The sequence below is a fragment of the Periophthalmus magnuspinnatus genome, chromosome 12 (assembly GCF_009829125.3).
Source record: "Periophthalmus magnuspinnatus isolate fPerMag1 chromosome 12, fPerMag1.2.pri, whole genome shotgun sequence".
In the NCBI taxonomy this organism is placed as follows: Eukaryota; Metazoa; Chordata; class Actinopteri; order Gobiiformes; family Gobiidae; genus Periophthalmus; species Periophthalmus magnuspinnatus.
In genome coordinates, this window is record NC_047137.1 from 47,349 (window position 1) to 71,302 (window position 23,954).

Here is a 23,954-nt window from a genome sequence, read left to right on the forward strand (position 1 = left end):
CATTCTCTCTTGCTAGTTACTGGTGAGACAAGGAGATAAGGACAAGGAGATTTCTTCCAAATCTGTATGGTTCCTCCAACTAAACAAACTCAAATGATTGCAGTGTCCCTTCAAAGTATTTATACTGATGATAGTATGGTGATGGTGGGCTAAAAGACACAGTATTTCATTGTGCGTAATAAATTAGGATATCTGAACAAAATGCTCCAAATTCCCCATAACACATAACACACTAGTCACTCATTCACGCACAGCAGCCTATATTCTCATAAAATTACAACTTATTCTTTATTCTCTTCATAATTTATTTTATGTAACTGACCCTTACACGCCGTCATACTGTCGTAGTAATCTGTGAGGCATGAGCAGTATTTGTTTTTAACATAGTGAGAAGATTGACAGGACTCCAGATGCATCCTTCTTCATGTTAATGTAGGTGCGGGGGGATGGCTAGTTGAAAGTCTCAATAAATGTTTTGACAGGTATACCAGCTTCTGCGAGTGTGACGCTTATTTTGAGAGACAAAAAAATAATAAATAATATCATTTATTTTAATATTTCACACAATAATCTTCCAATGTAGAACTACAAGAATTAACACAAATAAAATACACTTCAATTAAATATATATAATTTATTTTCCCAATCCACGCAGAGCTGCAGTATAATGAAAGAGCCGCATGCACCTCCGGAGCTCGAGGTAGTAGGCTAGCGGCTAGCCAAGTGATCAAATGGGCAGAAACAGAGAATTTCGTATCTATGAATGTCTGTGATTCAAAAGATGTAAGTTAAATAGCGTTATTGCAATAACAAGACTATTGTCATGTAGAGCTAGTTAACACGAACATTTTAAGACCAAAATGACGAGCCTGAAAGCAGCAATTAGAGTCCATGGAGGCAAATTGTGTCGATGTGTCACTGCCTATTTGAAATGTGGCGGCTAGCGGGTTAGCTATGTTTATTTATATATACAGTCTATGCCTGTAGCATGCTGATCTCCATGGAGATAGTATATTGATATTGCCTGGCATTAAATGTGTCTAAGTGTACGTGAAATAAAGTGATAAAATCAAAGCGCTGCTTTGACTAAGAAAATCGTGATTCTTTGGGCATATCACCTTGACAGATTTTTTTTGTAAATTTGACTTTGAGTTGTCTACCCCAGCTTTAAAACCATGTGCAAAGTATATTGTAAATATTGTTCAATACACTCAATGGTGTGCAACTAGGCCTGTCCTAGGCCTGTCCTGACCTTTTGATATATTGCTGAAGAAAATATTGGCGATAATAGATAATACTGAAACAAATTTACACAAAAACTAAAGTAGGATTATGCCGCTCAAACTATTCTAAAAGTACAATATGGTTAAAAAAACAACTGTAATAGATAGAATGCAGAACGAAACACTTAGTAGTTATTCTGTATTTGTAATAAGTCCACAGCTCAAATTCAATCATAGTATAGAAAAAATAATGTTCTCACTGGTACAAAGAAAAAGTCCCCATAATAAATACTAACCCCTAAAAATGATCCATCCAACACATATTGATTGGTAACTCAATATAGTAATTATCTTGACAGGCCTATGCGTGTGTACGTTACATTTTAGAATGAGAGCTGTTCTAAAGTTAAATATATAAAATATATACATGTAGGCCTGTCAGAATAACAAATTTTGATGTACGATATATTGAAGAAAATATAGACGATAAATGATATTGAAGGCTAGGCCACTGACACAGTAACCTTAAAGCAAGATTTCCCCCAAAAGACTATTCTATTTGTACAGTATTATCCACAAACAAGAGCTGCAATAAATGAAATAATTTGATAAGATCTGAGCTTTAGAACGTTTAATAAATAACATAGTATATCAACTAGAGCAAAGAAAAGGTATAGCTGCAATAAATATAAACCTTAAAAAATGATTGTACCATCTATCGTGTATTGAACGTCCATCCATCATACATCCATTTTCTTCCGCTTATCCGGAGCCGGGTCGCGGGGGCAGCAGTCTAAGCAGGGACTCCCAAACTTTCCTCACCCCAGACACGTCCTCCAGCTCCTCCGGTGGGATCCCAAGGCGTTCCCAGGCCAGCCGAGAGACATGTATTGAACGTTAACTTGATAAAGTACTTATCGTGAGAGGCCTAGTCACATGCCAAACGGCTGTGTGAACGCTTGGAACTAGTTAGAGCCACAAGCAAGTTCCTTCTTTCATGTTTTAAAATGAGGTATCCTAGCTTTATTATATTTAGCTTTGTATAAAAATATACAACAGCATAAAACAGGGGCATGTTTGTACACATTTTAAATAAATAAAAAATAAAAAACAAACATGTCAAGTTTATTTCTTTTATTAAGCAATACTGTTCTCACATTCCTTCTCCAGTGTAAATTTTATTATTTCAATAAATTCATTTCCAAAACAAAAAAAACAAAAAAACAATCAACATATACTGAACATGGTAAAATCCCTGTAGGAGGAAAACACAACTGGAAAAAAAAAAACTGAATAAAAGCATTAAATCTGATAAAGGGTGAATGGTATTGTGCTTTCTGTGCTACACCCTCATGTAAACCTTTGTATACAACTTTTAGACATTCTTCCAAATCCAAAAATGGGGACAAATCGGTCTCAATATTATTCTTTCATAACAAAGTGCTTGATTGACTACTCGCTTTACAGAGAAGAGATTTGTTAAAACTACAGCTTTGCAACATTACCATTGTGAAAAAATGTACTTACAGCTACTTAGAGATTTAAAAAACATCATTATGAACTCATATAAGCTTTTAAAATTCAACAAATGAAGAAATGGTTTGATTAAGGCAGGCATTGTAAGGCATTAAAAAGTCCATAGTCCAAAAAGTGTCCTGACAGTGAAAGGGGCTTAGAAAATCTGTCCATTGTTTCATTTTTTTTCGGGTACCTTTTTGTAGTTTTTTATGTGCATCTGGTGGGATGGACATCAGGTTTATCTTGAATTGGGTTGTACCAAACTATTTTTTGGGGATCTGAAAGAAAAAAAAAAAAAAAAGTTAATGACTTCAAAACATTGTAGAATCCTTATAGTTTAAACTGAGCTGGAAGACAGGTCAGAATTCTGTGCTTGTATCTGACAGTTACACAGCAAATTCAGAGATATTAGAATCAGGTCAACAAATCTGCCAGTTTTTGTTTCCTGTGGGTAAGCCCAGTAATTACAAAGTGCCATCAAAAATAATTATATTAGATTCAGAAAACGGTGCTATTATTCAACCCCAAAGACATGATTGTTGTTAGTTGAAAGGACATAAACCCATAAGTTTGTGAAGCAAATCCCCCAAAAATAATAAGGTTTAACATTTGTGGATCATAAGTTTGGGTATGCCTTTCAAAAACAGTGAATGTCCTATAGAGTTATACAGGCCCCTGCCCTTCATCTGAAATTATGACATACAATTTTTGAAAGTGATCCATTTGTTCTATTGTGTCTGTTCGGTTTTATTTTCATTTGCTGTTAAAGTTTGATTTCATAAAGATGGCTGGCTATAGACTACAGGAATTTATGACAATGAAATTTTATACTGATTCTACAACAAATTTCACATTACCTCTCAAAAATAAGTTGATATTTCATAAACTGTGATATTGGCCCAGCTTAGATTTAAACATTTATCTAAGATGAGTAATGAACCAACCACTAATATTTGAATCATCTAGCTCATAAAACAACAACATAAACTTAAATTAGTCTTGGCAATTAAGTTTGTCAAACTTGTTAGTCATGACCCTAAATCAGCAGTAAAAAAAACAAAACACAATACCCAGTACACACATAAATGTGTCGTAATAATAAATAATAATTCCTGAACTTGATTGAAAATGGAAATCATGAAACCAATTTACAAAAAAAAAAAACAGAACAGAACAGAATTTAAAGAATATTTAAGCAACTCACCTTTTTTTTCTCTGCTGCATATAGCATTCCATTCTGCAGAGACAAAATGAGACTTGGGTTAACATTTGAAAAGCATTTTGTCCTTCTATACTAATGTGTAGATTAGCTGTAAAATGAAATATACTGTTTGCTGGGACCAGCATGGCCAATTTACCATTTTAGTATTCATTTTTTGTCAAGGGCCATTTAGCAGGGAATTCATAAGACTTCTTACAATTTAACATTTTTCAAATAACAGTTTTTAAGTTGTTATGTCACTTGCATGATTACATGGGCATTTTTTAAAGTTAAAAGTTAAATCCATACTTAAGAACATTCTCCATGCAGATGGGTAAATTTTATGCCATACTGTGGAAGATTATAGGCAAAGGAACACTATTTTCATGGAAACAAGCAGGAGGAAGCCCTTCCCCAGGTTAAGTACGCGACAGACTTGTGGAGAGCCCTCTCACAATAAGGTTTTCTAGGTTTGTCTGTGAAATAAAAAAACTAAAAAAAAAAAGTACCGTATACCCTACCGTAATGTATACCGGTAAGTTACTTACTGAAGCTTTAAAAATTTAGCTTCATCAAACATATTTAATTAATAGAACATGTAGGTTTCATAAATTTGACATGTATAACGCTGCAGCTTAAAGCGTTAAACTAATGCCTCATTCATGTTGGCTGCAAAAGGTGTAGAAACCATCTTGTTTATAGGACATTTTTAAACATGATCTTTTCTTGAATTTGATGACTAATAATCACAAAATGTAGACCATTTAAAGCACTTTGTCCTAGGATTGTGCTGATATTTCATTCTGGGCCTGAAGCGATCATACCAGACATCTTGGACATCTCACCAAAACATGCGAATTTTCTGTGACTCTGCGTTACAGACCAGGAATCAGATAGTATGAAGGACAAGAGGAAAGGAAAATATTTGTTTCTTCTACAGGGGATAACATTATAGAAGTATTGTATACATCAGAGCATTATTTTGCTCTTTAGAACTAATGTTTCAAAAAAGGTTGTTTTTTTTAAGAAACTGAGCCATTGTGACACATTTCCCTTGAGGCTCAATAACATGTTTGTCTAATAGTTTAAACTATATGGATTTAAAATATTGTGATGTTACGTGAACATAACCTGAGCTGGAGACAGATCAGAATTCTCAGGTTGAATTTAGAGTTTAACTGTCAGTAATTACAGAGATATTGACCATAAACCAGGTCAACAATTCTGCAATCTATGAAGCAAAAAAGACAGTTCTCTGTCAGTAAAATATATGAAAGTGAAATACTTTTTTCATAGTGGGGCTGAATATTGGCACCACTTTCTGAAGTCAAAGATGTCCTTTCACCTGAACTGTCCATCAGAAATTATAATATCAAATTTTACGACATGAATGCAACCCATTGATATTTTGCAGTGACATCACACTGGGGGTGTTCTAGATGCATCTCTATGGTGAATGCTCAACAGTTACCATGGTGGCATAATGCAGAGATGAGCAAACACAGCCAAAAATATTTAAGTAATCTGAAAACTCAAGAGAAAATTGCTAAATGGACACAATGAAACACATTTTCAGGAGCCGGTGATCAATATAAGCATTCATGATGCTGTTTAGTTGTTTGATTTTCAACAAAAAGGTGGGACTGACCAAATGAAATAACTGTTGGCTAATGCTAGCTAGCTTGTAACTGTAATGTTACTTGAGAAGGACTTAGTTTCAACCAAATAAATTCTTTGAACTTATTTGGTTTGTGCAGTTAGATTATGCTAAAATGAAGCTCAGATTAGACTCAAATTTGAGTCACAGAGCTTCAGGCAGAGCAGAGCCTACAGTTAGCATCACACCCTCAGGGAATGTTGATAACATCAGCTGCAAAGTATAAATTAGGGTGACTTTACAGTTGTGGAGACTCATTTACAGTTGTGGAGAGTCATGTTGCATCATTTAAATTATACTCTGCACATCTTTGTTTAGGTCAAGAAGTGTCTTTTGGTATTTTATTTCAATACTTCAACTTCACTAATACATTTTACTTGCAACATGGGTATACCTTTAAATAATCCACTCACCTCTACTGTGATAATTCAAAGCCTCCACTAGATGGCGACAGCAGAGGAGCAATTTGCTGTTCTCCTCGTCTTCCTGTCGGGGGCGTATGTTTGTTGCAAGGGGTGTGGCAACTGGACTGGGCTCCTCCGCACGTGGGCCTTCCGCACGTGGGCCTTCCGCACGTGGGCCTTCCGCACGTGGGCCTTCCGCACGTGGGCCTTCCGCACGTGGGCCTTCCGCACGTGGGCCTTCCGCACGTGGGCCTTCCGCACGTGGGCCTTCCGCACGTGGGCCTTCCGCACGTGGGCCTTCCGCACGTGGGCCTTCCGCACGTGGGCCTTCCGCACGTGGGCCTTCCGCACGTGGGCCTTCCGCACGTGGGCCTTCCGGGTCCTCTGCACACAGCCCTTCTGCACACATCTCCTTTGGGGGTTGAGACTCGGAGGTCTCTGGAACAGGACGCGCTTCACTGATGAAACTCAGACCCCATTGGTTCTGCAGCAGAACACCAATGGCTGGGCGGTCCTCCTCGAGCCCACCTGAGAGGAGAGGAGATATTAAGAAGGGCCCATATTATGCCATTTTAAAAATCTATAGTATGTCGTTTCCTTATCAAAAACACATGTGGATGAAACAAAACAATTCCTGGTATGCTTAACACACAAACCCTGCATATTTAGGTGGAGTTCTTCTCTCAAACTGAAAACACTCGGTTCCACCTTGTGATGTCATGTGGTAATACAGGAAGCATTCCAGTGTGCTTTTTAACTCAGTTCCAGGGCTGAATGATTCTGAAGGTGTACAGTCAGTCTCTACTGAACAAAAGGTAAACGGTAGCTGTTAACTTGAAAAGTACTGCTTCGTGACATCACAAGGTGAAACATAGCATTTTGAGCTTTGGAGATGTAATAATAAAGAATTAGTCAAACAAATGTGGATGAAACAAAACAAAATGTTCCTAAATGACTTTTAAAACATTAAAGGTTATGCAAAAGTTGGAATGTTGTTACCTCCTCAAAAACATACATGACAAATAGTGCTGGCCTGTATGGTGAATTAAAAAAATCCAAGCGTGATCTCATTCACCAATTTACACTTAAATGCAACTCTATGCTCAAAGACACCTCCCATTGGTCAATGGTCTGTGTGAGCCACATTTGGATGGAACCAATTGTAACCATTTGCCTCATAGTCCCACGTGCGGACGCGAGGACGAAGCCCATAACCACGGGTTTTTGCCGCGATGGTACAGCGTCTGCGGCGCCGGGTGGCAACTCCTGTTTGGCGAACGGAGAGGCAGCGAGACAGGCTAACGACGGAGGAGTGGATAACACTCAAACACGCACAAAATACAGCCTCGCTGCGCTAAAGCAAAAACAATACTTTTTCTTTGAAACTGTTAATCATGCGCGAGTATTATGGGAACCAAAGTGTAAACCAAAAGGAATATTCGGGGGACACCTTAACATCCGCAGTCTAATCTCCAAAAAGGACCAGATTGCTGTTCTCCTCATGGATTCCAACTTGGATTACCTTTGCTTAACTGAATCCTGGCTTCACAGCTACATCCCCACTAATATGATAGACATTGATGGATATCAATGCTTCAGAAAGGATAGAAGCTCAGGAAAGGGAGGACGAGTGTTGATTTATATTCAAAATAAATTTAAATGCAAGGTAGTTGAATTAAACTCCAATCTTGAGTGTTTAGCCCTGAACATAACTTTGTCCCCATCAATGAACTTCAATGTTGCTGTGCTATATAATCCACCATCTCATAATATGTCCTTTTATGATGAATTAAACCATGTAGTTAAACATCTTGAGGAATATAGAGAAACTATATGGTATGGTGATTATAACATACTGGTAAATTGGTCTGATAAAGGTGCAAAACAAAAACTGAAAACAATAATGACTAAATTTAACTATCAACAAATGATTGCAGGACCCACTAGGACAGTGCTTCTCAATTATTTTCTATCATGCCCCCCCTATAAAGAAGAAAAAATTTCTAAATTTATAATGAAATTTAATTAAATATCAAAAAAAATAAATTAAATAAACATCAAATGAATAAATTAAAATTAAATAAATATCAAAATAATACATTAAAATTAAATTAATATCAAATTAAAACAAGTAATTTAGCAATTTGGTACTCCACCTTATATGATGCTCAGTGCTTGCTGCTTTAAGTGACATTTACAAAGCGAGATGATTATTGGCAATATTTGGCACATTTACACTGAAAAAACTCCAGCGTCTTATCAGCGTGACTGAGGTGTAATGAGATGGCGCTTTAACTTATTTGGCTTCATACTGTCCGCTGCCACAGCAGACACCGGTCTGTCCACACGTGTCCCACCGGAGTCACGGTGAAGCAAGTGCTAAATACGCTTCATCAGACTTCCTCGTCTTATTTTTCGTGTGACTTTACCTCCGTCTATCTCCGCCTTTCTTTTCATCCCTGTTAAAATGTTTTCCATAGTGTCTCTTTAGCAAAAGTGTTTCTAGTTCACTGCCCTGTGTCACGATCTATTTGCTCTCTCCTGCTCTTTGCTGTGTGCGCGCTGCGTGCGCGCAGCGTACAGTACTACAGTGTCATACGCGGAGTCATACGCCCCCCCCCAATATATCCCCCCCAATATATCCCCCCCCGGTATCTCACCGCCTGGGGGGGCACGGTGAGATACCCACTATTTGAGAACCACTGCACTAGGATAACCAGACAGACTAGAACTTTGATTGATATGGCCTTTACAAATAAACCTGAACGTATTACAAGAATGTATAATTTACTAACGGGGCTATCTGACCACAACATGACTTTAATGGTTAGAAAACTGACTAAAAAAAGACTGCAATATTTTGGTAAATTATGCAACAATGATAATGATATCAAATATGTAATACCTAAATCTAAAACTACACTGTTTGAAAGAGAACTAAATAATTTCAGTTGGGAGCAAATCAAGGATATGGAAGATGTAGATTAATGTTGTACTTTTTTAACAGAAGCCATCACAAAAATAGCTGACAAATTTACTGAGCAAAAAAAGTGTAAACAAAGGGAAAGTACTCTTCCATGGTTAAATGACGACATAAAAAACTAATGAAAAAACGAGATTTAGCTTTGAAGAAATCAGTACAATCAAGACTTAGTACTGACCATTTAACATTCAAAAGTTTAAGAAATAAAGTAGTATAAGAACTGAGAAAAGCACAAGCTTCATATTATACTAAGCTTATTGGCAATGCAAAGGGCAATACAAATTCTCTTTGGAAACACTTAAAATACATAAATAAACAAAGCATTCAAACCTAAAAGAATTAGTGAACTCACCATAAATGGTAAAACTACTAATAACGGTGCCACTATGGCTGACAGCCTTAATACTCATTTTGTCCAGTCAATTGAAAAATTGGCACAATGTTTTGAGAATACTGATTATGTGAATATACCACCTTTAACGCACCCTGATAATTATTTTTGCATTGAAGAAGTGAATGAGATAGAAGTCACACGGATAATAAAAAAGTTATCAAATTCTAAATCAAATGATGTATATAATCTAAATAGCTGTTTTCTCAAGCGCTACAGTAATATATTAGTTAAACCTTTGACACATCTAGTCAATTTGTCCATAAAAAAAAATCAAAATTTCCCTTAGGTTGGAAAAAAGCAGTGAATGTGCCAATTTTTAAAGCAGGAAGCCCAGATTCTATGTCCAATTACCGGCCAATATCAATTTTACCTATACTGTCCAAAGTAATCGAAAAAATTGAAGCCTGACTACTTGGAGGCTAATCAGCTCCTCAGCTCGCAGCAGTTTGGTTTCAGAGCAGGGTATTCAACCGAAATAGCAAACTGCTGTTTTATTGAAAATATAAAAAAGTCCCTCGATAGAGGTGAGGTCGTAGGAGCTGTGTTTCTCGATCTAAAAAAAAGCCTTCGAAACCGTTAATCACAGTTTGCTTTTATCAAAAATGACATCATTCAATATCGCCCCTGAGGCAATTTGCTGGTTTGCCTCTTACCTTCAGGATAGGAAACAGTGTGTTAAAGTGGCCGAAAATAAATCTTCATTCGCAAATATTCGCATGGGCATACCTCAGGGCTCCATATTGGTACCATTGCTGTTTAGTCTTTTCATAAATGACTTGCCTTTGACCTGCCCAGGTGTCTGCTGCCAACTTTATGCGGATGACGCAGTTTTTTATGCAACCGCCAAGACACCAGAGCAGGCTGCGGATGTTTTGTCCGCATGCATGGCTGAGGTTAGTCAGTGGCTAACTCAAAATAAGCTGACTCTAAATTTTGCAAAAACTGCTTCTATGTGTTTTTCTATTAAAAAAAATAAATGTATTTTATCATTTTGCAAATTTATTTGAAATCTTTGGTCTACAAGTAGCTAACGATTTTAAATATCTTGGGTTGGTCCTAGACCCCCAACTAAAATTAGATAAGCATGTTAAGAGTATAGCCAAAACAATACAAAGAAATCTAAATTGTTTTAAATTGATAAGGCAATATATTCCAAATCAGGCAGCCCTGCTGTACATGCATGGTATGATTTTTTCTCATATCTCCTACTGCATGACAGCATGGGCCCAGGCAGCTCCCTCAGCCACAAAGCGCATTGGTTCTTTGTACAACCAAGCAATCAAAATTATGGATCGAAAGCCAATCTGTTTTCATCATTGTCACATCCTTAAAAAATATAATCTATTAAGTTTTGAAAGTTTTACTAGTTTATGTTTTTTTAAATTATGTTTTAAGTGTATTCGTAACTTGGCCCCAGAACCACTCAGTACATTTATACAAAGACTAAACAGCACCAGAGTGACAAGAGGCACCATAAACAAAAACTGTAAAATCCCACAACGCAGAACCTCTTTTGGACAGTCTGCCTTTTCATATCAGAGCTGCAAACTGTGGAACTCACTGCCCACCGAAATAAAAAACATTTCTGAGTTGAAAATGTTCACCTCTAGGGTTAAGAACTGGCTGAAAATGAGTCAAAACTGTACCCACTTGTAAATAGGTAGTATGACAGTTGGTGAGTGAGAGAACGTGTGAGTGTTGAATGTATATTTGGGTACTGATGTAACTATTTTAAGGGGCAGGTGTTTTAATATACTTTGCATATTGGTGAATTGTGGAGAAGCCCAACCAGGGACGGGAGTTGAGAATTAGCTCTATGCATCACATCAGCTGCAATGTTCATGTTGTAACTATGTCCCTGTCAAATAAATATATAAATAAATAAAGTAATGTGAGAACTTTAAGAATTAGAGGATTTTAGTTACCTCTTCAAGACAAGGCTATGGTTACATCATGAGATCAAATCTAAACTGATTTAGCGCCAAGAAAACTGTGGCATACATTTTTGCCATTTCACCCACCTAGCAACAGAGATTATAATTTGTTACAATATTTATGAAAAATATTGTAACAAATTATCCAAATTCAAAAATATCTTTTAAATGTGTATGGTAGGACAATCACAAACAAAGTGTGATTTTGTGATAGCAATGTATAGTCCAGACTTTTTTTTTAGACTATGGGGGATAATTTTAGACTATGGGTCTTCTCTATTAAAGAAGTGTTGATGTTAAGCTAGTGGTTTAACAATTGTTATTTCAAGATATTTAAAAAACTCATGCATTCCTAGAGATTCCCCACCTGTAGCTGCCCCTGCCTTCACTTTGGAGGCGTAGCTGACGGCAGGCTGCAGTTTGGCGGGGCTGTCCTGAACGGGGAAGGCCGGAGGAGGCTTTAGAAGAGAGAGACTCTCCTTCACCCAGCGCTCCTTCTGTGACACCTTCCTCTCTTTTGCCCCCTTGTGGCTCTCTCTGCGCGCACTCCTGCCTTTGTGTGCCTTACGTTCCTTCTCTTTGCGTACTGCTGGACCTTGTGGTTGTCCATTTGGGGGGACGTAGATTTCGGGGGAGATTTGGCGTGGGGCTTGCTGTTGGTTGTTTTCTGGGATGCAGCCTCCTCCTCCTCCCCCGCCTCCGCTGCCTGATCCGGGAGACAAGCGCCGGTTGCGGATTTGGGGCTCAGAGTTTGCAGCAGAAACAAGCACCGCAGGGTCGCACAGAGGGTCGGACTCACAGACTGTAGTAGCAGCTTCCCAGGAACCTGCACAAAAACATGGAGTAAATCAGGGAGGTCCGTATAAATAACCTTATAAGGGCCCTTATTAAGCAATTTTCTGATTTCTGTTACAATGTTTACTCATCAGAAAATACCGGAAGTTGTGTTTTATCTCATTCACACAAGCTCTGCATATTTAGGCCGAGTTCTCTCAAAAGGAAAACACTCCATTCCACCTTGTGATGTCATGTGGTAATATAGAAATTGCTCCATTGTGTTTTTAAACTCCATAAATCTTCACTAGAATAATTTGGATAAGTCAAGCTCTGTAATTACCAATCTCTACCAAACAAAAGGTAAAAAGTTAGCTGTTAACTTGAAAACTACCACTACATGACATCACAAGGTGTAACGGGGCATTTTAAGCTTTGGAGATGTAGACAGACTAATAATAAAGCATTACTCAAACATGTGTGAGTGAAACAAAACAACTCCAGGTATGTTTTTGAGGTGGTAACAATGTTATAACAGGGCTTAAAGCTCACAGTCAACGTAGCAGAATATAGGACCTCGATTCCCAATCTAATTAACAGTACAGTGGAATGCCATAAAAATATTTGAATTGGCAAATTGTAATTTTTCCTACTGTAATCCTGGTTAGAACTCAATAATTTGCAAAGGTTATGTAAAAAAGATGTATACATTTTCTGCCACTTATACAATATGGGTAGCAGGGTAATGAATGTATAGGCTAACTGAAGGGTTTAAATTCTCCTCAATGGCTGTCATTGTCATGTGGCTCAAGCCAAGCAATTGTATCAATAGAATGTCAACTGGGAAATCATAAATTTTTAGATTATTAGTCGGGGATAAAACAATGGAATTAAAATTCTAAAGGTGACACTCTAGTGTAATATTGATATACATTTGAGATGTTGTGGGGAAGCCAAAAGTACTGTGGAAATACTACAGAATGAAAAAAGCCTATAAAGTCAATATACAATTCAGTATTTTGTATTTTATTGTCCAGGTTAAAAACTACAGACTGACAGATTTCATAACTTCTATAGGCACTTTACAGTATTTCAATGGAGAAATCTCAGATACAAAAACCAAGACACCATGTTAACAGATAATACTTTGCCTCAGTGACACTTTTCAAATAAAGACATTTCTTTCCCACCCATTCCACGGCTCTGCCCCGCGAGAAACCTGTTCCTACCCACCGACCTGCCACATTCCAGCCCTCTGCATTTACATACTGTTTCTCTGGAAGGATTAGGAAACACTTGGGATGTCATTTAAGTCTTGTCAAGTTAGGCACAGGAACAAATTACGGCAGCTTCAAAGGTTCAAAACTACCATGAAATATATAGGGCATTTACGTAAATTCACATGCCAGTCAGTCTACTGATTAATAAGAGTATAGAAACAAGTACTTAAATTAATTATTAATTAATTTAATTATATTAAATTACAATTTTTGGCAACTCTGATTATGCAAAATTAACATGCATACATAAAATAAAAATCGCAACTGTAAAAAGGACCAAATAAAAATCGTGTATTGTTTACAATTAAGCTATGCTTATTGTATCTTATAAATTGTAAATACGCTATGCTAGTTTTAATTAAAAGTTAAATATTGACGTTAAGTAACAATGACATAGAAAGTTAATGATTACAATTGCAGCCAAGTTTTCATGTGACCGACCGAAAAAGCAACCCTCGAGATCGCTGTTTCAAGTTACATGACCATAAAACTTAACTAATATAATTCCTCGTTGGTTAATTAATTATCAAACGCATATTTCAGACCTTACACCCTTTGGCTCTGGGGAAAACATTTGTCTATTTTTGGCACAGCTCCGGTTCAGTTCCTTTGAGTTGAGGCTAGCTGCCATGAGCTTAGAGCACACTTTTAACAACGCCGGCGTTCACAAACGTATCCAAAACACTGTTTCACGTCTACAAACTCGACATTGAGATGACCAATATAGCATGGGGGGACTTTGAATATTAATATTGTTCAAACTCAGATGTTGTCGTTAAAGTTTTCGCATGTAATCGCTCCAAGTTTAGCCCCGGATAGTGCTAGCTTCGCTCAAAGTTTCGTAAGAGTCCATTCAAAGCGGGAGCCTCGATACTTGGCTAAAGCGGTGCTAACTTGGTCATATAACGATTCAGAGACGGACAAAAGCGCTCAGCGGGGTGGGAAGTTGTTAGGACTCACCTGTTTTGATATGCATGTCTTTTCCGCGGACTGTGAGGATGATTTTGAACCGTTTCTAACTTTTGTTTACAGCGAAGTCAGTGAACGGCTCCAGGAAGCGACACGCGACTGAGGGCGGAGCCGGAGGTGCAGCAGATAAGAGCTCCGGCGGGAAACAGGGAGGGAACCTATCTTCGTAGCAACAGTACACTAAGATGTAAAAGTAAGGCTATTTTTGGACAAAGGGAAGCAAATAAATGACAATAATTATACATAAAAATTCAATTAGCATTGGCTAAAATATGTTTTCATAAATTCAAAAATAAAAGTGTCTAAAACGTGTAATGTTGTGGTAACTACACTTGTGATTGCAAATCTGGTATGAAGTATGTAGCCATTATCATTCATTATGTACAGTTATTTATTTGTTGCTATTCTTCCGTTTGTATTAAAGGTACAGTATGTAAGTTTCTGGAAGTGGCATATCTAGTGGCTAGATACTATTCAAATCTAATAGAAGTAAACAAAATCTAATAGAAGTAAACAAAAATAACCCCAGATTTTTGTTCAGCACTGTAGCCAGGCTGACAAACTCCCACACTGCTAATGAGTCTCTTATCCCCTCGAACATTAGTTGTGATGACTTTCTTCACTTCTTTGATTACAAAATCACAACCATTAGAGACAAAATTAACAAAGCTACTCCAAAAATCAGCTCTGAGCAAATCCAGTCTGTAATGCCAATATCCCATATGGACCCTCTAATAATATTAGATAAATTTACTCCTGTTGATGAGGTGGAGATTACCTCAGTCATCATGTCGTCAAAACCATCAACCTGTTTGCTCGACCCTATTCCAATCAGACTCCTCAAAGAAGCCCTCCCCCTAATAATAGATTCCATCCATAACATAATAAATATGTCGTTAGAAAATGGCTACGTTCCTCAGTCCTTTAAGTATGCTGTGATTAAACCCCTTTTGAAAAAACCTAACCTAAATCCTGATGAATTAGTCAACTATAGACCTATCTCTAATCTTCCCTTCCTCTCAAAAATTCTAGAACGAGTTGTGGTGAAACAGCTCTGCCGCCACCTGCAGGACAATAATATATTTGAAAAATTTCAATCTGGATTCAGAGCTCACCACAGCACAGAGACTGCACTGCTTAAAGTAACAAATGATTTACTACTAGCTGCTGATAACGGGCTGGCTTCAGTCCTGGTCCTACTGGACCTCAGTGCAGCGTTTGACACCATTGATCACAACATTCTACTGCAGAGGTTAGAATGTGACATTGGAATCAGAGGGACCGCCCTCAAATGGTTTAAATCCTATCTATCAGATAGGTACCAGTTTGTTAGTATAAACCAGAGCACTTCTCCCTGTTCTAAAGTAGCCTGTGGTGTTCCACAAGGATCTGTGCTTGGTCCAATCCTATTTACTCTGTATATGTTGCCATTGGGGAACATTATCAGAAAACATGGCATTAATTTTCACTGCTACGCTGATGACACTCAGCTGTACTTATCAATGAAACCAAATCAGACTGATCAAATAGATAAACTCAGTGCCTGTGTGAAGGACATCAAAACCTGGATGACCTTGAATTACCTGCTCTTAAATCTTGAAAAAACAGAGGTCATTGTTGTTGGTCCCAAAGGTCAAAGAGATTCTCTGTCAGACCAGATAATCTCACTCGACAATGTGAATATAGCTTCTAGCCCTACTGTAAAAAATCTTGGAGTCCTATTTGATCAAAATCTCTCATTCACAACCCATATAAACATAGCTTGTAAAACTGCATACTTTCACCTGCGAAATATAACTAAAATTAGAAATATTTTACCTAAAAACGATGCTGAAAAACTCATCCATGCATTTGTTACTTCTAGACTTGATTACTGTAATTCCCTGCTTGCCGCCTGCCCCAAAAGTACTATAAGGAGCCTCCAGTTGGTCCAAAATGCAGCGGCCAAAGTCCTAACAGGAACTAAAAGAAGAGACCACATCAGTCCTGTACTAAAATATCTGCACTGGCTTCCTGTCGAGCTTAGAATCAAATTCAAAGTCCTCCTCCTGACATACAAAGCCCTAAACGGTATGGCCCCATCCTATCTGCAAGATGCTATTGTCCCATACCAGCCAAACAGAGCACTCCGCTCTCAGAATGCAGGACTATTAGTGGTTCCTAGAGTGTCCAAAAGTACAGTGGGAGGGAGAGCATTCAGTTACCAAGCTCCTGTGCTATGGAATCAACTCCCTGCTGATGTTAAACAGGCCCCCACAGTCTCTGTATTTAAGACCAGGCTTAAAACCTTCCTCTTCGGTATAGCGTATGACCAGGTTACTTAGTGAGGGAGTTAGGGTTATTAAAACCCGGGATAAGATAAGCTGCAGTAGGAGTAACTAGCTGGGGGAAGTATGGCAACCTGAGCACTATCCTCTACTTTGCCCTATTTTCTCATCAGCAATGCTATTCACATGTTGTCCCCTGTCCCACTCCCCCTGTGGAGTGTATCTCTTTCAGATGCCCCGATGATAGTTGGACCTCCTCCTTGCCTGGCTCTCCTCCTCCTCGCCCGGCTCTCCTCCTCCTCGTCTGGTCTTCCTCCCCCTCGCCTGGCCGATTTCTTATGTTGTCTGATTTTTCCTGTTGTGTCTGATTTTCCTGTTGTGTCTGATTTTTCCTGTTGTGTCTGATTTTCCTGTTGTGTCTGATTCTTCCTGTTGTTTTGTTTTTTGTGTCTTGGAGGCACGGTGACTGAGTGCCATCACTCATGTCTCACAGCAAGAAGGTTGGTTCGATCCCCGGGTCACCAGGCCTTTCTGTGTGGAGTTTTTCATGTTTCTCCCCGTGTCTGGATGGGTTTCCTCCGGGTACTCCGGTTTCCCCCATCAACCAAAACATGAACGCCCTTCGAGACAACTGTTGTTGTGATTTTGGGCGTTACAAAAATAAATGAATTGAATTGAATTGAATATCACCTGCATGATTCCATGAAAAGGTTTATAATCATGCTTTGGAACATTCACCATGGACATAGATGTTTTATGTCACACCGTGGACAATTATAGCCATAGGAATAACATTTCCATGGAAATAAGGAAGAAGAGGCCCTCATCAAGGTCAAATAAGAGTCAGGTTTGCGGAGATGCGAGCCTGTTTTTCAGTGCAATAAAAACATCCAAAATTAAAAAAAGAAGAAGAAGCTTTTATTTTAGTATATTGTTTGTTTAAAAAGTTACATACTGTGGCTTAACATTTTAATTGTATTCTTTTAACCACGGTGTCCAAGTAATTTACTTTCTGGATAATAGTTTGTATATATTTTTAGGCCTGCATCTTTACATCTTAACTATTCAATCTATGTTCACATTGAATAGTTAACTCTGTTTGCCATGTCTTCAACTTCAAATCTCTGGGTGATGTAGTAGTGACCCTCATAAAGATGCGCTTTGTAATTTTTCTAATGAAGGTTCTGCAACCTTCTTATCTCCATGGAGTTGGCATTACTTTGCCTGAAATGTTCCATGGTATGCCATTAATCCTACCTATCTTGATGGAGACAAGTAGATGATACAGTTTAGATTGGTGGAGATGACCCAGCTCACAGTAAGAAGCATACTTTTCAAGGTATTTATGCAATACAAATAAAAACAGTTAAACAAAAACTGAAATAGTGGAAAGCAACACCACCTCCATGGAGACAAGGCAAACCCTCTTACAAAAAAGGTACATCATGCACCTTTACATGTTACAGTAAATTAAAAAGTGAATAGAGACAAGTAATGGGACAAATATAGCATGATTTGGTTGTAAAGAGTTTCCCCACTATGTATGCAACAGCTGAAGATAGCTAGAACAATATTTAAGTACAGGTCCCTGCAGGGAAATTTATCCTCTGCATTTGACCCATCCTTTGCTGGGGTAAACCGCCAGGATTCCTTTCTAGATCTTGAGCTAGTCTTGGTCAGGACTACCTTATTTGGAAGGTTTTACATATGTTTAATACTTATTTTTATTGTGAACATGGCAACATTTTCAGCCTGCTTAGGAATATATGGGAGGCATAGACCAATGCAGTTATGATAGACATAAAATTGCTTAAGACTAAATTCTGTTGTAATTATTTGAGAAATATGCAGCACACATTGAGAATTCCAACAGTCTCATTATTGGTTAATTACAATGATGGCTGACAAAACGACATATAGATAAATAAAATTTTGTTGTTTTATTATAATCATTTTGAAAAGGCAGTTGAATATTTCACATTGCATTATGAAATTATTATGAACACCTTTAGTTAATAAAATATACAGGGACAACAGCTTATAGAGGAAACATACATATTATAAAGCTTCACTTAACACATTAAAACAAAACATAGGACCTTTAGGAAAATGCAAGAATTAGAGTCAAGACTAAAAACATGGGGAATCAGCGTTTCAGTTTTATGCAGCTAAAACCTGGAACAGTCTTCCTGAAGATGTGAGACAGAACTCTACTTTGACAATGTTTAAATCCAGACTCAAGACAGTTCTGTTTGGCTATGCATAAGACTGAAAAGTTTTTATTCTGCACCCTTCTGTTTTAATGTTAATTTTATGATGATTATTTGTGATTATTTATGTTTTGATTTGTGTGATTTTTAATGTCCTTCTTATTCTGTAAAGCACTTTGAATTACTTTGTGTACAAATTGTGCTATACAAATAAACCAGCCTTGCCTTGCCTTACCTTAGTCAGGCATTTTTACACCATAGTTGTAACACGTAAAAGTGACAATAATTTGTATAATAAAATATGTTACTGTGCATTGGAAGCTATTTTAGAACTAGAAATATCTAAACAGGTCTGGTGAAGGTGTATGGACTTTAAAAGTGCACTATGTAACTTTTCTGATGGGACATCTGCCATGTGCTTGTCACCATAGAGATGATGGCTTTGCCTGGAATGTTCCGCAGTATGACATTAAACACAACAGGTCAAGCTACAAGTCAGAGTTGATCTGCGTAAGTAGTAAGAAAGCAAGAAGGCAGTAAAAACACATGTCAGTGAATAAATACCAAATGGACAAGTTAAATGACATACTGTGGAACATTCTAGGCACATCTCCATGGAGACTGTGCGGAGCCCTCCCTCCCATCAGAAATGTTACTTAATACACCTTTCATTTATAACCCAAAGAAAAGTTTTAAAAAGCTATGCCATTTTTTTTATACTTTTGGTTTGGTCTCTTCTGCATAGCAACAACAAAACTGCAAACATGCAGAACATTTTTAAGTTGGAAAGAATAATTTATACACACATTATACATACATATACATATATATATATATATACATACATATAATTTCTTTTCAATACATAGCTAATGTAACCATGGTCATTATTATAGAGAATAATTATTTTCCTTAGTCATGTTTATGAAGTTTCGCAGGTAAATTAACGAACGAACAATAATCTTGACAATTTGAAATTATTGGAAATTCCTGGGTTGCCGGTAACAACATAACATTCTATAGGCCAATAGTATTTGACACAGATGGAGGCAGTTAAATTGAATATTGTTAAAATGCAGACTCTTGTTGTAATACAGCATAAAGTTCTGGGATCTAGTCACTAATAGGAACATTTGTAACTTTACCTTTTTGATATTTCTTACGAACTATGTAATCAACAGGAAAAACTGTCTGGTCCCCCCATTTTAGAATCTGAAAATCCAATAGGAGAAAGAGAGTGATGGTCCATGAGCGTCCCACAACAGGAGGTTGTTTGTGGTGTAATGGAGAAATCATCATTTAAAGGCAAAAGCACTTGGAGCATTTCAGAAACAGTTTAAATTTCAGTCAGAGATGTGCTTTGTTCTTCGAAGCAGAACAGGTCCAGCTCTTCACATCGGCTCAGCCAAGTCTACAAACAGAAAAAAACAAGTAAGTGGACTGTTGACCACCACAATTGTGATCCACTGTTTTATCAGTACAACATGTGTGTAGCAGAGTTGTGAAACGACGCATTCTTTTACCAATTCGTGCATGAAGTGGTGTCTGCACCATGTGAACCCTTGGGTTAAGAGTCACAATTATACCACTTTTGCTACACAGGTTACTACTACTTGATGCCATGACTGTTATTATGTTTGGCAATGGGAGAGTACATTGCAACTGCAATGCATTAGTATGCTTGACACAGTTTGCGCTAGCGCTTAACACTGCTGAACAATCACAGTAGGCTGTTTGGTGTCAGAGTAAAATGCCATTTGTGGTTTGTTTGTTCCATTGTCCCTGTCAGAACTGGAGCCTTGTATTGTACACTTCTTAAGTTTCAGTGTAGGGCCTCACATTAAAGACTGTGTGCACTTAAGAATATGCGGCAGATGCTAAGAGAGTGGCTGCACCTCTATAAGAGAGGTAAAGAAGTCTGTAAAGACTTAATCCCACCTACACAATAGTAATGAAATCCACTGAAATCGCCAACATGAGGCAATGTTCACACCACTGTCAGCAGCAGCAGGCTTGGACATGAGGGTCCTACGGGCTGTCACCCAAAACAATGTACTCTCAAACTGCTGGGTTTTAACTAAAGATTGAATTAAAGAATGTGGCGCAATTACAAGTCCAGAGTAATCAACAGTGTTTATGAATGAAAATGAATGAATATAAATTTGCACGCCACAGAGCAGTTTCCAAATGGTATTGAACAAAGACACCTACAATATCTATTTATTTTGTGGTTCATTCATTTAATATTAAATTGACTGATGTTCAGAGGTGCATAGAATAGCCAAAAAATGTTCTTAACTAAGAGTCGCATTACTTCAAAATTATATTACTCAAGTAGAAGTAATCATCCAACAAATTAATCAAATAGTTAAAAAAAAGTATTTGTGAAAACTACTATTCAACTAAGAGTAACTTAAAAAGTAACTGTTAGGATGTAACATTGGATTTATAATTATATAATTATAACTAAGTTAATGTAATTTGAAGGACAAAACGTTAAATAATGGCTGGTATAATATATAATAAAGCTGGTATTTTCAAAGAATAGTCAGGGAAACTTGAAAATCTACATAAAGCTTTTGTCACTTGTAGAATTACTTACAGTGGGATGAGGAAACAAAAGTTTTACTGAAGTAAGAGTACTGTTACTTCAATAAAACAGTATTTCTCAAGTGGGAGTAAACATATAATGCTAGAAAAATACCCTGAAAAGTAAAAATTCTTCAAAAAGTTACCCACCTCAGCTGATTTTAACAGTCTTGTTTAAGTCTCCCTGTATCTTTGGACCCTTTTAACTGGACAAAAACTGTAAACCATATGCATAGATATATATATATATATATATATATATATATATATATATATATATATATATATATATATATATACACACACACACACACACACACACACCTGTATGAGTATGGAGTATTCATTTAGAAGACCTAGAGTGACGTGGTCACCATTGACCACGTGACCAAAGTAATGCTCCTTTGATAGATGAAAAAAACAAGCTAAGTTAAGATGATAAACACCACTTAAAACAATTAGTTAGAATTCGCTAAACGTAAATTACGTTAAAAAGTCACGCTAAATGATACAGGCGTTACGTTATTTCGCAATAGTTTTGAGCCGTTTCCGTAGCCACTGCCTTCTCATTCTAACTTCAATGGAAACTTGATGACTTTCTTACCTTTTTACGGAACTATAAAATAAACAAAGATGAACAGCGCTAGATCGAAGAGGATGAACGTCCAGAAGTCGAACCAGTACGAGTGTTTGGGCAATAAATCCGCTAAACTCCTCGATGTATACATTTTTTGGCCATCGGACTTGGTCACAGGAGAAGCACCGGGAGCCATCTTGGGACGGTGGAAGTTGTACCGGAAATACCGGCAGAAAGCGGTATAAACACGTTTCAAAATTATGTATGTATGTATGTATGTATGTATGTATGTATGTATGTATGTATGTATGTATGTATGTATGTATGTATGTATGTATGTATGTATGTATGTATGTATGTATGTATGTATGTATGTATGTATGTATTTTTATAAGTTTACTGTCAATTACATGTTAGCATATTATTTAACTATTATAAACGTTCGAATATTACTGTAGCTGATGCCTGGTAAATTAACAAAATTCCAACTAGATGCTTAATATATTTTATAAAACAGGTATATGAGGTATATGTGACCGGTGGACTGCGTTGTGTTGTAAGGGTGCGGGTGGTGATGTGTTCAGGAGCCACGGGACACAGCGGGAACTTTGGAGTCAGTTTTTAATCTGTTCCGTAAAAATGATAAAACTTTATCAACATGTGCCGCTACACAATGGTCCAGCCCACAATATAACACAGAAAACAATAGACAATATTAACATCTCCCCGCATTTGCTCACATGAACAAACAAAAACAACAAAACAACACAGGAGTTCAATATTAACTTAAATGCAAATAAAATATAATCTCAGATGTAAACAAAAGTAAAGATAATCAAAAGAGGACACTTTGACATAGGGATCACAATAAATGACTGACCTCTTCCCAATACTGATTCGCAAAGGGAAGAGGCGGGAGTCAAACCCCGAATTTATACTAGGAGCAAGGCTAAGGACACACGAAGAAGAAAGCAAAACACAGAAGAAGTGGTTGGAGGACCAAGGCTGCACATAAAATCAAAACACCAGATATGGACTAAACTGTGACAAACAAAAGCAACATTTTGTGTAATTATACATTAATTATACATACATATATATGAACCGGTTACATATAACTTTTTATTTACCCTATCCCTATCCCTATCTATTTACCCTATATTACAGTTCTTTTTTTTATTTTTAAAGACAGAAAGAGATTTATACTGTTACTGTTACTATAAAAAGATTTAAAGTAACAGTTGTGGTTGATTTTACTGTTACTTTTTATCCATCCATCCATTTTCTTCCTCTTATTTGGGGCTGGGTCTCGGGGGCAGCAGTCTAAGCAGGGACTCCCACACTTCCATTACCCCAGACACATCCTCCAGCTACTCCGGTGGGACACCAAGGCGTTCCCAGGCCAATTGAGAGACATAGTCCCTCCAGTGTGTCCTGGGTCTTCCCTGGGGCCTCCTCCAGGTGGGACATGCCCGGAACACCTCCCTAGAGAGGCATTCAGGAGGCATCGCAAGCCATCGCGAGGAGCTGGTTCCTCTCAATGTGTAGGAGCAGCGGCTCCTCCCATGTGACTGAGCTCCTCACCCTATCCCTAAGAGAGCACCGAGCCACACTGTGGAGGAAACCCATTTTCGGCCGCTTGTATCCACTATCTTGTCCTTTCAGTCATGACAGTGGAGATGATCGTGGACTTCAGGAAAGTCACAACTCCCCTGCCTCCCCTCACCCTGACGGACTCCCCCATCACCACTGTGGACTCTTTCCGCTTCCTGGGCACCCGCATCACCCAGAATCTCAAGTGGGAGCCGACCATCAGCTCCCTCATCAAGAAAGCCCAGCACAGGATGTTCTACCTGCGGCAGATGAGGAAAGGCAAGTTGCCGGACCAGATAATGGTGCAGTTCTTAACGTCCATCCTCACCTCCTCTATCACTGTGTGGTTCGCTGGGGCCACTGCCAAGGACAGACAGAGAC

General features: G+C 37.8%; 1 protein-coding gene across 1 annotated transcript; it reads right to left on the bottom strand.

Annotated features, from left to right (window-relative positions):
* Window positions 1-2,342: 2,342 nt before the first annotated feature.
* Window positions 2,343-14,451, bottom strand: si:ch211-214j24.10 (uncharacterized protein LOC558894 homolog). The gene is made up of 5 exons (XM_033976315.2): window positions 14,329-14,451; window positions 11,682-12,140; window positions 6,013-6,531; window positions 3,946-3,978; window positions 2,343-3,019 (listed from the first exon to the last, which is right to left on the bottom strand). The coding sequence occupies exons 1-5, from the start codon at window positions 14,342-14,344 to the stop codon at window positions 2,949-2,951; spliced, it is 1,098 nt and encodes a 365-aa protein (XP_033832206.1). The 5' UTR covers window positions 14,345-14,451; the 3' UTR covers window positions 2,343-2,948.
* Window positions 14,452-23,954: the final 9,503 nt, after the last annotated feature.